Below are 15404 nucleotides of genomic sequence, written 5' to 3' on the forward strand. Positions count from 1 at the left end.
GAGTCTTCTAGATCACCTTGGCAACCAGAACCAGGGGCTGCCTGGGGTCTCCTGCAGGGGCTGATCTGAGATCAATCTAAACCACTCAGATCCAATCCTTAATCACGGTAAGATAAAAAGACTGGCCAGGCGCCCGGGGCTGGTGACGGGTGGGAGAGACGGGCAGGAATGTAGGAGGTGCAGGGGTGTGGTCTCTCCAAGACCAAAACTGAATACACAGCTGCTTTAAGGGAGACTCACAGTGACAGGCGAGCTGAAGCAGGTGTACATCTACATAGAGAGAGACAACTGAGGACGTCTGTCTGCTGGGAGAGAGACAATCAGTAAGGTGAGTAGGAGCTTTTGTTTGAAGTACCATAAGACAGAAAGTGTTCATTTAATCTTTTCTAAAGAAAAATTAATCTAAGTTGTGTTTTTGGAGTAAGCTACATTTAAAATTTATATCAATGCAGTGCAGGATAGTATTATGGATATGGGGGGGAAAAGCATGGTATATGTACAAATATCCAAATTCTGTCATTTTTTACTCACCCTCTTGTCGTTCCATATGATTATCCTTTTTTCCTGGAATGCAAAAGGAGATGTTTGGCAAAATGCTCAGGCTGCTTACAATAGCCGCATTCACACTGAAATGACCCGGAACAATTTGTCCCAGGAACTTTTTTTCCTTCAGACCTGTTGCAGTCTGTGTTTCCATCACAGTCTAAAGTACCGTGAAGATTAGTCCGGTGACGTAGCACTGTGCGTGACTTTCCAGTTCCCGCTGGATTTCGCCCTCCGCACTTAATAAAGCCTGAACCTTGTTGTCGGTCCATCTGTCGTATTTTTTTAAACTCCATTGTTGATTTGAATAGCAAACAATTCTTACTTCATGCACAGCAACAGACTTTTAAAAATGGTGGTTAAAATAAAATGCTGCATGGAGTCAACCAATCAGCATGTTCAGCACCCAAATCCCACCCTCGAAATTTCCTAAACTTTGAAAAAGTACTACCTCGTGAGCAGGGACTTTCTGAGGGGGAAATTTTTACCCGGAACTTAATCTAGACCCTGGTTGTGTTTTGACCGCAGCTTAAATTTAAGTAATTTTGAATGATTACTTAATAAAATATAATTTAATTATATTCAATTTATTTCTGTTAATTTATTTAAATTAATGTAAATACGTTTTTTGTATTTTTAGTTAATGCTAACAGCAGTGACCATGACACAAGATGCGAGAGAAAGAATTTAAACATTAAAGAACAAACACCTGTCAAATTCAGATGGTGAGGGTTTTTTTTTTTTACCTCACGTAATTAGACATTAGCAGTGAAAATCGCTCGCAGCTGTAAGATCTGCCCTCTGTTTATAAGAGGCTGTAAGGGTCTGTGTTGGCTCTTACAGTCCTTTATTAGTACAAGATGTGTTTTAGGATTGAGGTATATTCCGCCCAGCCTCCTGCTGCGGACAGAAGCAAACATACACACAGCATTCGTCAACTGAGGGACAAATGCACTCAAACTACTTGCCAATGCCCGTACATGAATATTTTTAATTCTCAATGAAGTACTGAAACTGTCTTAATACCAATTGTTATGTTTTCGTAACATCTGCCCTTCAGAGGCGACATCAAAGGTGACCTCTTTGGACTGCAGCTGTGGGTGGTTTTCCTTCTATCCGCCCCCTCCAGTTTTCCTGTTAATGCAGGCCTCAGAACTCCTATAGCAGTGACCGCAACTTGTCATTACGCCCATCTTCACTGTAACACATGGAAACGAGGTCTTTCTGGGAGGCCTTTATATTCTGTAGGCGTCCTATAGGGATTCATAGTTTGAGCCTGAATAAGCTTTTGTTCTCGCCAGTGACCCCAGATTACTACCAACATTAGCATCCGTAAAGAGCAAGTGGGATACTCATGAGAAAATGTATGTGAGTGCAGAGTACTATGGGATATTACGAGGTCCTAAGGTTGTTGCATCCTCCGTTCAGTGGGTTCATTCATGTGTACGTCATCAGTTTCAGGTGAGTTAGCACACAGGACGCTCCCCAATGCCACGGGAAACAGCTCTTCCCTGCAGTCAGCTGACTTCCTGCCTATTAAAGGTTAATGCAAGTTCCGCCAACACTACTGTGTTGTGCAATGTCATTTGGCTTGTTTTAATGTAGTGTTTAAAAAGTTAATGTTTTCAGTCTAAGCTCTAAAGGTTTCTAGTTCTTTCACAAAGCTGTTTGACTGAATTTAACCTTTACCAATGTAGTGTATTAAAGTCTAATGTAATTTAACACCGTTTATTGAAATGTAATTCGAAAAAGTGCCATGATATTACCATGATACAAGATCAAAAACATGGTATTAACATGATAAATGTCTAAAACCATGGTACTATCATGGTACCGTGTTCAAAAACAACGTAGTAATATTAACGTTACCTCAGGTCTTTTTGCTAGTCAGTCATTCACTTTTTTTTCATACAGTAGTTACGCCATGTCACAAAGGGGCAAATAATAAATAGAGCAAAGGAAATAAAAAGCAAAAAATAGAAAATCTCATTCTTCGCAATGATTATGGAGTGAAATGTGATCTGTGTGTAATGGCTCCGGACTCCTGCAGGTCTCTCAGCTCGGTTCAGCAGAAACGCTTCTTCATCCCCAGCGGAGAAATCCGGACGAAACCAACTCGCCATGTAGGGGGGACCAAAGGGCACACTGTCGTGAACCCCACTGGTTTTACACCCAAAATAACGACTCCGACACTTTATAACAAGTTATCTGTAATAATAGGTCGTATTATAGTAAGTGGTCGCGAAACTTAACGTTAAAGAATAGCGATTTTTGCGTCATTTACGAACTCGCACCCCTCTACCCACAACTATATTCATCAATCTGAGGGCCGAAATCCGCACACATTCAATCACTGATCAGATGAGCCAGCAGGGCATGAGCGATACTCTCTAAACGCGTACCAGGCGTTTTACGGCATTGAAACAATGATAATAGACTGTTTTGTATTGAAATAGCGATTGGGAGTTTATAGTTATGAGGTGTTGGCATCCGCTGGATGGATGGACAGACACTGCGTGGTAGTTTATGAGTGATCGGACCGGTTCAGTGTTGAACGGGTTCAGTCCGATCTATACAGGTCAGTGTTTCCTCATTCTAATAGATTACAGTTAGTTTAACTGTGTAACTCTTATTAGAAATAAAAGAGGAAGTGGTTTTGTAACGTACAACACTGTAACAATGTTTGAAACAAAGTTTGAACGTTCAAACTTGTTTATTATTTCTTTTCTTCTAGTTGGAATGCCAGAGCGGCGTATTAACAATGACAATGTCATTGGTTCGATTCCGATGGTACACATGTTAAGTTAAAATGTATATTTTTGCGTATTATACATTCATGCATCATGAATGTGAATGAGAATAATGCAACAGTGACTTAAACATGACTATTTTAATGGTTGTAGTGGATGTGATTTAGTTTTTTTTTTTTTTTGTATTAATAGAAAATCTAATTTCCTTCCTTTGAAAGTTCCTTCTAAACTTTCTCGTAAACTGAGCTCAGCTGGTAGAGCATGGTACTAACAAAGCCAAGATTATGGGTTCGACTCCCAGGCAACAGGTGTTAAAATGGTGATAAACAGGTGATAAAATGTGTATTATACATGTATAGTAAGTTGCGTTGTGATAAAAGTGTGAAAAATTAATAACTGTTTAAAGGGTTAGTACACCCAAAAATGAAAATAATGTCATTTATTTCTCACCCTCATGTCTTTCTACACCCATAAGACCTTCGTTAATCTTCGGAGCACAAATTAAGATATTTTTGATGAAATCCGATGGCTCAGTGAGGCCTGCATAAAGGATTAGTTCACTTTCAATTAAAATTTTCCTGATAATTTACTCACCCCCATGTCATCCAAGATGTCCATGTCCTTCTTTCTTCAGTCGAAAAGAAATGAAGGTTTTTAAACGATACCAGATGAGGAATAAGGGTTTTATCTTGCAAAACGATCAGTCATTTTCGAAAAAAAAATACAACTGTATATAAAGCGTATAATGTTGTATATTTTTCAAAAATGACCGATCATTTCACTAGATAAGACCCTTGTTCCTCATCTGGTATAATTTAAAGCCCTTTGAAGCTGCATTGAAAATGTAATTTTGACCTTCAACCATTTGGAGGCCATTGAAGTCCACTATAAGGAGAATAATCCTGGAATGTTTTCATCAAAAACCTTAATTTCTTTTCGACTGACGAAAGAAAGACATGAACATCTTGGATGACAGGGGGGTGAGTAAATTATCAGGAAAATTTTATTTGAAAGTGAACTAATCCTTTTAATGTACTAAAAACATATTTAAATCAGTTCATGTGAGTACAGTGGTTCAATATTAATATTATAAAGTGACGAGAATATTTTTGGTGTGCCAAAAAAAACAAAATAATGACTTATTTAGTGATGGCCGATTTCAAAACACTGCTTCAGGAAGCTTCAGAGCATAATGAATCAGAGTGTCGAATCAGTGTATCGAAACAGCGGTTTGGAGCGCCAAAGTCACGTGATTTCAGCAGTTTGGGTTTGACACGCAATCTGAATCATGATTCGATGCGCTGATTCATAACGCTCTGAAGCTCCATGAAGCAGTGTTTTGAAATCGGCCATCACTATAAGTCGTTATTTTGTTTTTTTTTGGCGCAACAAAAATATTCTCGTCGCTTTATAATATTAATATTGAACCACTGTACTCACATGAACTGATTTAAATATGTTTGGATCTTGAGAGGGGAAATGTCATTGCTGGCTATGCAGGCCTCCCGAAGCCGTCGGATTTCAACAAAAATAACTTAATTTGTGTTCCGAAGATTAACGAAGGTCTTACGGGTGTGGAACGACATGAGGGTGAGTAAAAAATGACATTATTTTCATTTTTGGGTGAACTAACCCTTTAATGTGCTCAATTACTTGCGTAAATGAACATAATTTAGAATGTAGTAGTTTAATAATTTTAGTGTTTTTTTGTGTATTTTTAGGTCTGAAATGAGGAACATCACGCGTCTCTTTGGGACGACCCGACCTGAATGGGTCTCCTGGCTGCAACTATTGTTTTTGATGCCCTTTTGGACCTGTTTAAATGCACAGCAGTTAAAAAACACTAGATGGCCACTGTATTCTGGTAAGCCTTTGCTGTTGGCCTGGAACGCTCCTACAGAAGATTGTAGGCCTCGACATGACGTCAACTTCCAGCTGGATCAGTTCCAAATAGTGGCATCTCCAAATGAGGGTTTCACAAAGCAAAATCTCACCATTTTCTATCATGGCCGTTTGGGATTGTACCCATACTTTGAGGCAGACGGCACTCCAGTCAATGGCGGCCTACCGCAGGCCGCCAGTCTCATGCAACACCTAGAACAGATGCCGGATGGGCTCAAGAAGTACATCAAGGACCTGACAGCCAAAGGTCTTGCTGTTATCGACTGGGAAGAGTGGCGGCCCCTCTGGATACGCAACTGGGGCCCTAAAGACATTTACCGCGAGCGTTCGCGACGGTTAGTCGCTGAGAAAAACCCAACTTGGCCTCAGGATCAGGTGGCCAAAGTGGCCCAACAAGAGTTCGAGCTCTCTGCACAGAAGTTCATGTTGGAGACTCTCCGATTGGCCAAGAGCTTACGGCCCCAGCAGCTTTGGGGGTTCTACCTCTTTCCTGACTGTTACAACCACAATTACCAAAATAACCAGAACTACACAGGACGCTGTCCGGATGTAGAGGTGACCAGGAATGACCAGTTGAAGTGGCTGTGGACGGAGAGTACGGCTTTGTTTCCTTCCATATACATGGGAAAAGCGCTGAAGGACAAACCGTCTGGACGGCAATTCGTACGGAACCGGGTCAAGGAGGGCATGAGGTTGGCGTCTGTTGGGAACGGGTCAGCCAGACCTGTGTTTGTCTACACACGGCCCACTTACCTAAGCAGTACTCCAACTTCTAACGGCAACTCTCCTGAACTCCCGCTGCTGACAGAGGTGAGATTTCTGTAAGGGTGATGCTTACGTTTGTCTTGGTGTGGAAGAGTTTGATTTTCTTAAGGAGTGTTCATACTGGACCACTGTGGGATGGGTTGACCTGCACCATAAGTAGTCTGCCACAACATTTTGGTATCATATTAGTTTTTTTTTTTATTTTATTTTATTGGTGTTGGCTGAAATGGGACATTTATTTGTTGCTCATGTTCATTTTCTCTGTTTTTACATTTAGATTACCTCATCATATGCTCATTGAAAGTTTTACAGTATTATTAATTGTGAGTATTTTAAGTATATAAGTAAGTATATATACTTAAAGTATGTATGTGACCCTGGACCCTGGATATTTGTAGCAATAGCCAACAATACATTGTATGGGTCAAAATTATTGATTTTTATGCTTAAAATCATTAGGATAGTAAGCAAAGATAATGTTCCATGAAGATATTTTGTAAATTTTCTACTGTAAATATATAATTTATTTTTGTGAGTGGATATGCATTGCTAAGGACTTCGTTTGGACAACTTTAAAGGCTATTTTCTCAATATTTTGATATTTTTGCACCCTCAGATTGCAGATTTTCAAATGGTTGTATCTCGGCCAAATATTGCCCTATCCTAAACAAACCATACATCAATGGAAAGCTTTCAGATGATGTATAAACCTCAATTTCATTATGACAGGTTTTGTGGTCCAGGGTCACATATTTAAGTATATTAACTTTATGTGAGCGCTAGATGATGGCAAAGGTAATATAAATATAAAAATAGAGGAAGAACAATTACATATCCAATTACTTATATTGGCTGATATAGTAACGATATATTGTGCATCCCAACTTAAATCCCTCATGCAATCTAGTGAATAGTCATTTAGTTGACATTTTAATCCAAAGGGAAATCCGTTATTCTAGGTTCCTCCCCTTAAGTAGCCTGAGGTCAATCTTTGTAGATCTGCACCAAAATATTTGAGGCAGTTCCTGCAGAAGCAAAAACCCATTTAATGCCAAACTTGAGGTACATGCGAACAGCTGAACAGATCTTTGTGATGGTCTGTTGGCCTCTGAGACCGTTAAAAGGAAGTTCAGCTGCAGCTGAAGATGTTCATATTTCAGGACTGCAATGTCATGGTGAGTTTTTCTTGGTGTTGAGCAACGTTGCCAACTGGATGTAGGTGCAGAGAATTTAAGCATGCTGATATATGTCACAGCTTGTCCTAAATATAGCTTGCAGAATCTTCTCAGCTTTCTGGAGACAAAGACTCATCTGTGTTCCTCATCGAGTCTCGTTGGCTCTGTAGAATAAATACCACAATGCCATCAGCAGCTCAGATGACACGTGAGGCCCTGAGGTTTACTGAATCTGCTGTATGATGATGTTTAAATTAAATATTTCAAACGACAAAAAATATTGAAACTTATTTTAGTGATTTAGCAGTCTTGGTGTGAATGCCACATAACATCGACTTCAGTGCTTGATTAATCATATCATGCCTAGTTAGCAGAACTGGCTGTACAGACAGACAGCAGGTCACATGACGCATCTGGTCCGCCACACTGAGGCATCAATAAAACTGTCCTTGAAATCTAGAGTAATTCTGGTCTGTCTGGAGACAGAAGATCACATGGTGTTTCAGTGTGGTGTGTTATTTGTATTTTGTCTAACAGATTGGCTGTATGTGAGCGAGTGTTTGTGTTTGTAAGGGAATGACTGGGGTTTGGCCTCTGGTAGCGTTTGGGGTTTGTCAGACGTGTGTGTGAAGAGAGTCTGAGCGCTGCCAGGTATAAAAATACAAGCCAAGCCACTTTTACAGCATGTCTCTGAGAGAAACGCCACACTTTAGCTATAACAAACTCTTTGTGGAAAACGTTTCTTGAGACATTTGAGTGTTAACTCGTCACATGACTTGGTGAATTTATAACAGCCTTATGTAAGACAGGAATTTTTCATGTGAATAAACTGCGCTGTTAGAACTTCACACTAATTATACAACGCAAATGAAACCGAATATGTTTAATGGCGCTGCAAGTTCAACAAATCGCCTCAACACGAGGACATATTTTGTTTAATTACTTGAAAATGAAAACTCTGGCAGTGTAATTGTAAACAGAATCAGCAAACCTGAAGCAGTGGAAAATGTTAATTATATACTGAGCACTTTATTTACTTATTTCTTTTGTTATTTTTCTGTTTTTAAGTTTTATGATCTCTGTCTCAACTGATATGTTGATATCTTCCATTATAGTTAATAATTAGCATTTTATTTTATTATCATTTTTATTTTATAATAAATACTTCCATTATAATTCATTAGAACGTTATATTCAGTAATAATAATATATATTAATACTACCAATATTTAATATCCTTGTTAGAACTTGATTTGTTTTAAAATAAATTATACATTTATATTGATTAATAATTATCATTTTTATAAGTATTATTGTAATTAAATGAATATTGTTAATATTGATTATTTTTAAAAAATAATTTTATTATAGTTAATAATTGGCATTATTATAATTAATAATATTAATAATAATTATTTTTATTTTTATTAATACTATTAATATCATATTTATTTTATAGTATAATACCTTATAATTAATTCAACATTTACTATAAAGTATTATCATTATTTTTTTTCTTTATAATTTGATTTATTTTTAAATAAATATAATAATTTTATTCTAAATAATAATAATTTTATAAGAATTAATTATAATAATAATTAAATATTAATATAAATTTGTACGATCCATGTTATAATTGTAAAACCTCTCTTGAAATAAAACTACTTTTTGTGACACATTATGTCTGTCTCACAGAAGTCATTCATTTTTATCAAGAGTTCGGATCGTCACAGGGAATGGCGTCAGTGTCCGTGGAACGAGAGCTGAAGTATTTCAACAAAAGCCAATAAGTGAACGAGTGATTGTCAGTGATGTAATGAAGTGTGCGGTCAAGAAAGGGAAGAATAAAGTCTTTGTCGTTCATCACCGATGTCACTTGTCACAAATATACAAATGGCAGAACGATTAACAAATACGCACACAGATAAACTATTCACAAACACTCACAAGAGCCTCAGTGTTTGGAGTTTAGTTTGCTGATGCGATTATTTGTTATTGGTAAGACCATGAAGTCTTTTCCCATTTCTGAAAGCCCCGCGTTCAGTGACGCATGAAGTGTTATCTAAAACATGTGTTTTGTTTCCTGATCACATCATAATGTTTGCATCCAGATGAACTGATTTCTTTCTGTCTTCTCTCCTGGCAGATGGATCTGGTGTCGACTATCGGCGAGAGTGTGGCGTTGGGTGTAGCGGGCGTGATCCTCTGGGGTGACTCCAACTATGCTAGCAGTCATGTAAGTTTGGTCATGCAACTCAACATTATCACATAAATGGACTTTAGGGATCGACTGATGATGATGATAATTAAAAGCAGGGTGAAAAATATAAGTAAGGGATCATGTAGGCCTACAATGAGTCAATTATCACCACTGGTGGATGGGTCTTGTATGATTTAGTGGGGTTTATTTAGGGATGCATAATATATTGATACCGTATTGATTATCGAACAATATTATGTTATTATGATGTGGGGGTTTTTATGTATCGCAATTATGTATACTCATTTCCCCTATTTTTACTTTTAAATGACCTTTGCTGTCATCTATCGCTCACTTTAAGTGAATCTTTAAAAACACAAATTTAATAACTTACTAAAATTAATTTTAGTTTTTGTCGGCACCGATGGCCTCATGGGCAGCGCGCCAATGCGCTTCGGGCGACCCGAGTTCGAGTCCCGGCCCGTCCCCCTCTCTCTCTCCCACTTCGCTTCCTGTCTAGTAACTAAATCATAATAAAGGCAAAAACGCCAAAAATAAATCTTTAAAAAATAATATAATAATTTTATTTTTTAGTGTTTATTTTTAAGTTTTTCACACCACTATAGCTTGAAAAAACAGTATTTATTACATTGTTTCTTCTTCATTTGTCAGGCGTTTAATGCTCTTATTGGTTTACATTTTATGGAAAAGTGGCGTTTTAATATCAGCCATGTATTCACTGAAAAAAATGATTTTTGCTGCTTAATTAAATTGCTTAATTAAAATGAGCTAAAGCAACACAATTTCTATACATTTTGTCATAACTTAATTTGATTGTGTTCAATTCACTTAAATATATGTAAAATTGAAGTTTACTTATTCTGTTTGTGTTGGGATTACATGAATGATTTTTGTTGCATTAACTGAAACTGGGTGGGGTGTGTTCGTTCCCAGCATGCTTTGCATGATGTTACTCAATCAAGAGAGACAAAATGTTCAAATTAAGTGTTATGTATTTTTGAGCAAGATGAGAAAAGGGAGAGACTTGATAGTGTGTAATAGTGTTTAATGTTCAATTTTGTTGGAATTATTAGAACAATTTAAATTACACTGGGCTACCATTGTGGAGTATTTTATCACTACTTTGCTGAAGGAGCATTTAATATGCTAATGTGTGCTAAAGTTTAACCAGCTACTACAGCCTTATAATTAAGTTGGGTGACATTGAAGTATATGAAATTTAATTGAGTGCCTGAATCATGTCAGGGAGCCATATAAAATTCACTTTGAGTCTACTTTATTGGGTCACTTAAAATGACTTCGTTCCATGATGTTGAAGTTACATAATAGGCTATCAGTTTTTTCATTTATTATGCCTAAAAATAGCCACAAAATGGTAGAAAAAATTGGCCGATTAATTGTCTAAGCAGTTAGTGATTGCAATAGATATTGGTCTAATTTACAACCTAGTAAACAAAAATCCTGAAAGTTGTAATTGATTTCTCCTCTTGCATCTTCCAGGCGACTTGTTCCAATCTTAACGAATACCTGCGAGGGCCGTTGGGTCGTTACTGCTTAACGTGACGTCAGCCGCAGAACAGTGCAGCCGAAACCTCTGTGGATTCCGCGGTCGTTGCCTTCGCAAAAACCCTGACACGGACACGTACCTGCATCTCAGTCCGAACACCCACAGCATAGAGCGCCAAGGAAACACACTGAAGGCTTTGGGCAAGATGGGAGTGGAAGAACTGAGCCGCTTACGGGACGAGTTCCAGTGTCAATGCTACAACGGGTACGTCGGCGACGACTGTAGTCGAAGTGAGGCCGGGAACAGTGCGACGGTGGTCTGGACCACCTTTTTGCAAGTTCTGCTGTTACCGCTCTTCTTGATGGGGTTCCTACACTGAGGAGTTAGAACCGATTTGAGGAAGATTCGCTGGGCCTTCTCTTCAAGAGATGCACGACGTCTTCGGCAGGAAGGCCCTTTGTTCGAAGGAATTCGAAAGAAGACACGAATGGAGCAGTTGAAAACACAAGCTTACTCTGTGGACTAAAAGTGCAGCACAGTGGCGGCTCAGTGTGGTTCTGTTCAAGTAGATCGCCCCCTGCAGCATGGGAGGCTGAACTGCGGCAGGTGGAATTAAGTGTTTTTTTGTTTTGTTTTTAGCTAGACATGATGTTTGTGTGTGAAAGTCTTATCTTGTTTTTATAAAAAAAAAAAATAATTGATGTGGTGTTTTCAGTTGTATGGAGCCCCGCACATGACACGCGAGAAAAAAAATATGTATATAGTGGCCACAAATTAACAATTAACTTACTAATTACTAAACTAATATCTCTTGTTTTAAGTAAATCATGCACACAATATAATAATTTGCTCCCTTGTTTTTACTAAATCGTGGCCAGGTTGAAATAATTTGTTCCCTTGTTTGTCCGCATGTCACGTGCTGGGCTCTGTACAGCTGTCATTCAAGACAGTTTACTTCTTTGCCTTCTTTATACCTGCACAAAACCAGTGGTGACCTTATTTCTGTTGTGCATCACATGACCAGCTCCTTAAAAGGGACAAATGTTGTTACTTGCAACGCTGCTGCCTCATTAAAACCTCACTTGGACTGAATGTCATGAAACCTGTTTTCTGTCACATTTCACTCCAAAATTAAAAGAAACTAGATAAATTACATTTGCCTAGGGAAAATTAAACTTGTTTGAGTAAAATTATGCATTTTACTCCCAGAAATTCTTGTGTTCAGACGTCATTTTATTCTCAATGTGATTCTCATAATAGTATTGCATTAGTTTTATTACAGTAAATAGAAAGTCATGTTTTTTTTAAATTCAACCATAGTAGAATAAAGGTAATACAACAAATACTAACATGAGGTATAAAATTACAATTTATTACATATTATTCTATAAATTACTAATATTAAATTCATCATTTTAAATTTACAATAAATTTTTACAGTAATAAAAAGATTCGATTTTTTTTCTTTTGCATTACAGTAATGCGAATGTGCTTAATTGCCATGAAAATAATGTCACAGAACATGTTGGTCCTACAAAATAGGTTTAATTTATGCAAAACCGAAGTTTTTGTCATTTATTTTATTTTGATTTGGGGTGAAATATGACCTTGGACATGTTCTCAGCAGGTTTTTCTTAGATCACTGCTGGATAGTGAGGGATTTTTTTTAAAAAATCTGCCAAAAACATGAATGTAAATGTCAAATCCAGCATACTGTGGTTCACAGAAACATTAGATGCCTTTTATTTTTCTGCCTAGGTTGCACAAAACTATTTTGAGACCGGATTTTCCCCCTTAATTGCTGAACTTTGCATTTCTGTTCTTTATTTGTGTGGGATAAATTGGAAAGGTTTTATTTGTGTATGTTTAGCATGAATTTTTGTCCTTGCAGCAAAACAACCATAAAAGATGTTTGTTTTTTTTCTTTAGTTTTCTGTTGTTTGTTATAGTGCCTTTAAAAAGGCATAGTTCATCCCAAAAATTAAAATTCTGACATTATTCACTGTTGTGTTATTTCCAAACCTGATTGACTTGCTTTTTTTCATAAATATTGACAGAATTTTAATTTTTGGGTGAACAATCCCTTTACTTGATTGTGTTAATTGAAAGGAACCTCACTGAAACAAGTGCGGAATTAAACTTAAAAAGTATTTGTATTTGTATTCATTTTTATTTTTCATACCAAAATTACCAAATTTTGATACCAAATTCTGCTTGTGCTATCTAGATTGTTTGGTGACTGAGTCAAGTGAAATGCCCTAAAAGTGTTCATTTTATATTTTTACAATAAATCTTCTATTTAAAAGCTTGAATTTGTCATTTACTTTTGGAAAGTAAGTCCAGAGAGTCTGAAACCATGTTGAAAATATGGGATTTGTTTCATTTTAAACTAAAGTTTTAGAATTTGGAAATTGGGAACAATGGAAGGTTATGAGATGTTTAGGAATCTATTTGCAAATGCCATTTTCAGTGTTATGTAATCAGATTACTTTTTTCAAGTAACTAGTAAAGTATCACATTTCTTTTACATTTACAAAATATGAGTTACTTTTACGCAATATACTTTGATTTCCTGTTTATTGAGTTGCACCTCTCCTGTCCCCATGTTGACAGAAGTCATGAGTCAATCGCAGAGGCGTTGTGTGCGCTGTTTAAACATGAGGCTTATTGTAGTTCTAGACTAAATGCAAGCCTGCATTTACTCATCTCACTTGCACAATAACAGATTCAGTATTTCTCAATGAATAAACCCAGTGAAATGCAAACTCAGAATATTTCACAAGCCTGCAATAGTTAAATGTTAAATTACACAAATATTGTAAAACTTGTTTTTGTCAATGTCTTTGCTGCTGACCTTCAATGATCCAATTCAATAAGAGTGTTGAACTTTCTTGTCCTCTTTCCTATTCTTCTGTATTCCAGAATGGCAGCACAGCTGTTGTTTGAGTTGCGCCCTCTAATGTACAGGCATGAATTTGCATTTCCTTCAGCCTGAAGCTTATTCATTTCACTTTTGGTGTGAGAGAGCTATGGGATTAAATTCCTGCCCTAATTTACATGAAACTCAAACTCCAACAATTGGAAAAGCAAGAGCGGAAAGTGTAAAGAGGAGCAAAGAGAAAAACAGCATAAGCGTACAAAAGAGTAAAATATAAGCAGAAAATGTAAGTGAGCACAGAGTAATAAAACCAAGGAAAACAACTTTTAAGAACACATAAACACAAGTTTAAGATTTGTGCAATATAATTTTTAATGTGTTTAAAGTTTTGATTCATGATTATTTTTTTAAATGCGCTTTTAATTTTTTAAATTGACTCATGCTTATTATATTTTGATCCGTAACTGCAATATTTTTGGCGGGAATTTAATCCCATAGAGAGCCTTTACATTTGCCAAAAAAATATTTTTTTTTGTTATTAAAAAACAAACAAGCAAGCACAGCCCAGATGAGAAAAAGTAATGCAAAATGAAACGTAACACATTACATAAAAAGTAATCATGTAACGCAATTAGTTACTTTTTTAGGGAGTATCGCAATATTGTAATGCATTACTGTTAAAAGTAACTTTCCCCAACACTGACCGTTTTGCCCTCATCCTTACTAGCTAGTTCACTTTTCCTCTAGTTTCTTTCCACCCTTTGGTTTCTTGTTTTCTAGGTCCTGTTCCACTTCTAAGGGGGCTGTAGGACGGTGCCAGAGGGAACATTATGGGCTGGCAGCACAGAGAATGCCTTGTGTTATAACTCGAACCAGACATCCAGTCTCCTTTTTATTCCCCCCCCCTCCTCTTCTCGGACCCCCAGCGGGGCCTTCCGTTAGGATCTTCTGTGTGTTTTCTGGTAGAGTATGTGTGAATAATACTGGAATCTGTGGCTCAGGCTGTTGGGAATCACATTGCAATATGGAACCCACATGTCTTAGTGAATACGTCATCGGTGCGATATTACATAAGGCTCAGTTTGAACAATGCAATGGCACAAAGAACAGAAATGAAAACAGTTACCATTGCTTTGTTTTCTATTGTAGTCAAATTATTGTTGAAATTTTACCAAAGTTGTTCCATAGTACAGTAATAGTATCTTATCATATATTAATAGGCCTACTGTATACCCTGCAAAACACTCTTTTGTTTTTTGTCTTTTTTTTTTTTAAACAAAAGTGGCCTATATGTTATAACATAGCATAGTAACATCATGTGTCCTGGGAATTTCCAAATGTGTAGTAACATGCCATAATATTATGAGATACAATAATGCAACACATCAGAAAGTAGACAGGAATGAACAAAACAAACGATCAGAACCGTTGTCTAAAAACATGGTATTACTGTTTAAAACATCTACTTTTTTTAACACAAAGTTGGTAGGCCTATGTTATAACATAGTATATTAACATGAATACATTTAGATTCTAACAAGACAATATTTGTAATACAAAGATTAGATTTTTTCACTTTTCTTATTAATTAGTATAATTTACTGAATGTAACAATTTCCACTAAGTGGAAAAAATATGAGATGTGAGGGAAAATTATAAT

At 36.8% G+C, this 15404-nt stretch overlaps 1 protein-coding gene across 1 annotated transcript; it reads left to right on the forward strand.

Annotated features, from left to right (window-relative positions):
- Positions 1 to 2874: 2874 nt before the first annotated feature.
- On the forward strand, positions 2875 to 13171 carry hyal2b (hyaluronidase 2b). The gene is given in 5 exon segments (XM_048182707.1): positions 2875 to 3121; positions 5015 to 6005; positions 9285 to 9374; positions 10860 to 10908; positions 10911 to 13171. Coding segments are annotated over 4 exon segments (1458 nt in total). The 5' UTR covers positions 2875 to 3121; positions 5015 to 5021; the 3' UTR covers positions 11246 to 13171.
- The last annotated feature ends 2233 nt before the right edge of the window (positions 13172 to 15404 follow it).

Source organism: Megalobrama amblycephala, linkage group LG2 (assembly GCF_018812025.1).
Source record: "Megalobrama amblycephala isolate DHTTF-2021 linkage group LG2, ASM1881202v1, whole genome shotgun sequence".
NCBI lineage: Eukaryota > Metazoa > Chordata > Actinopteri > Cypriniformes > Xenocyprididae > Megalobrama > Megalobrama amblycephala.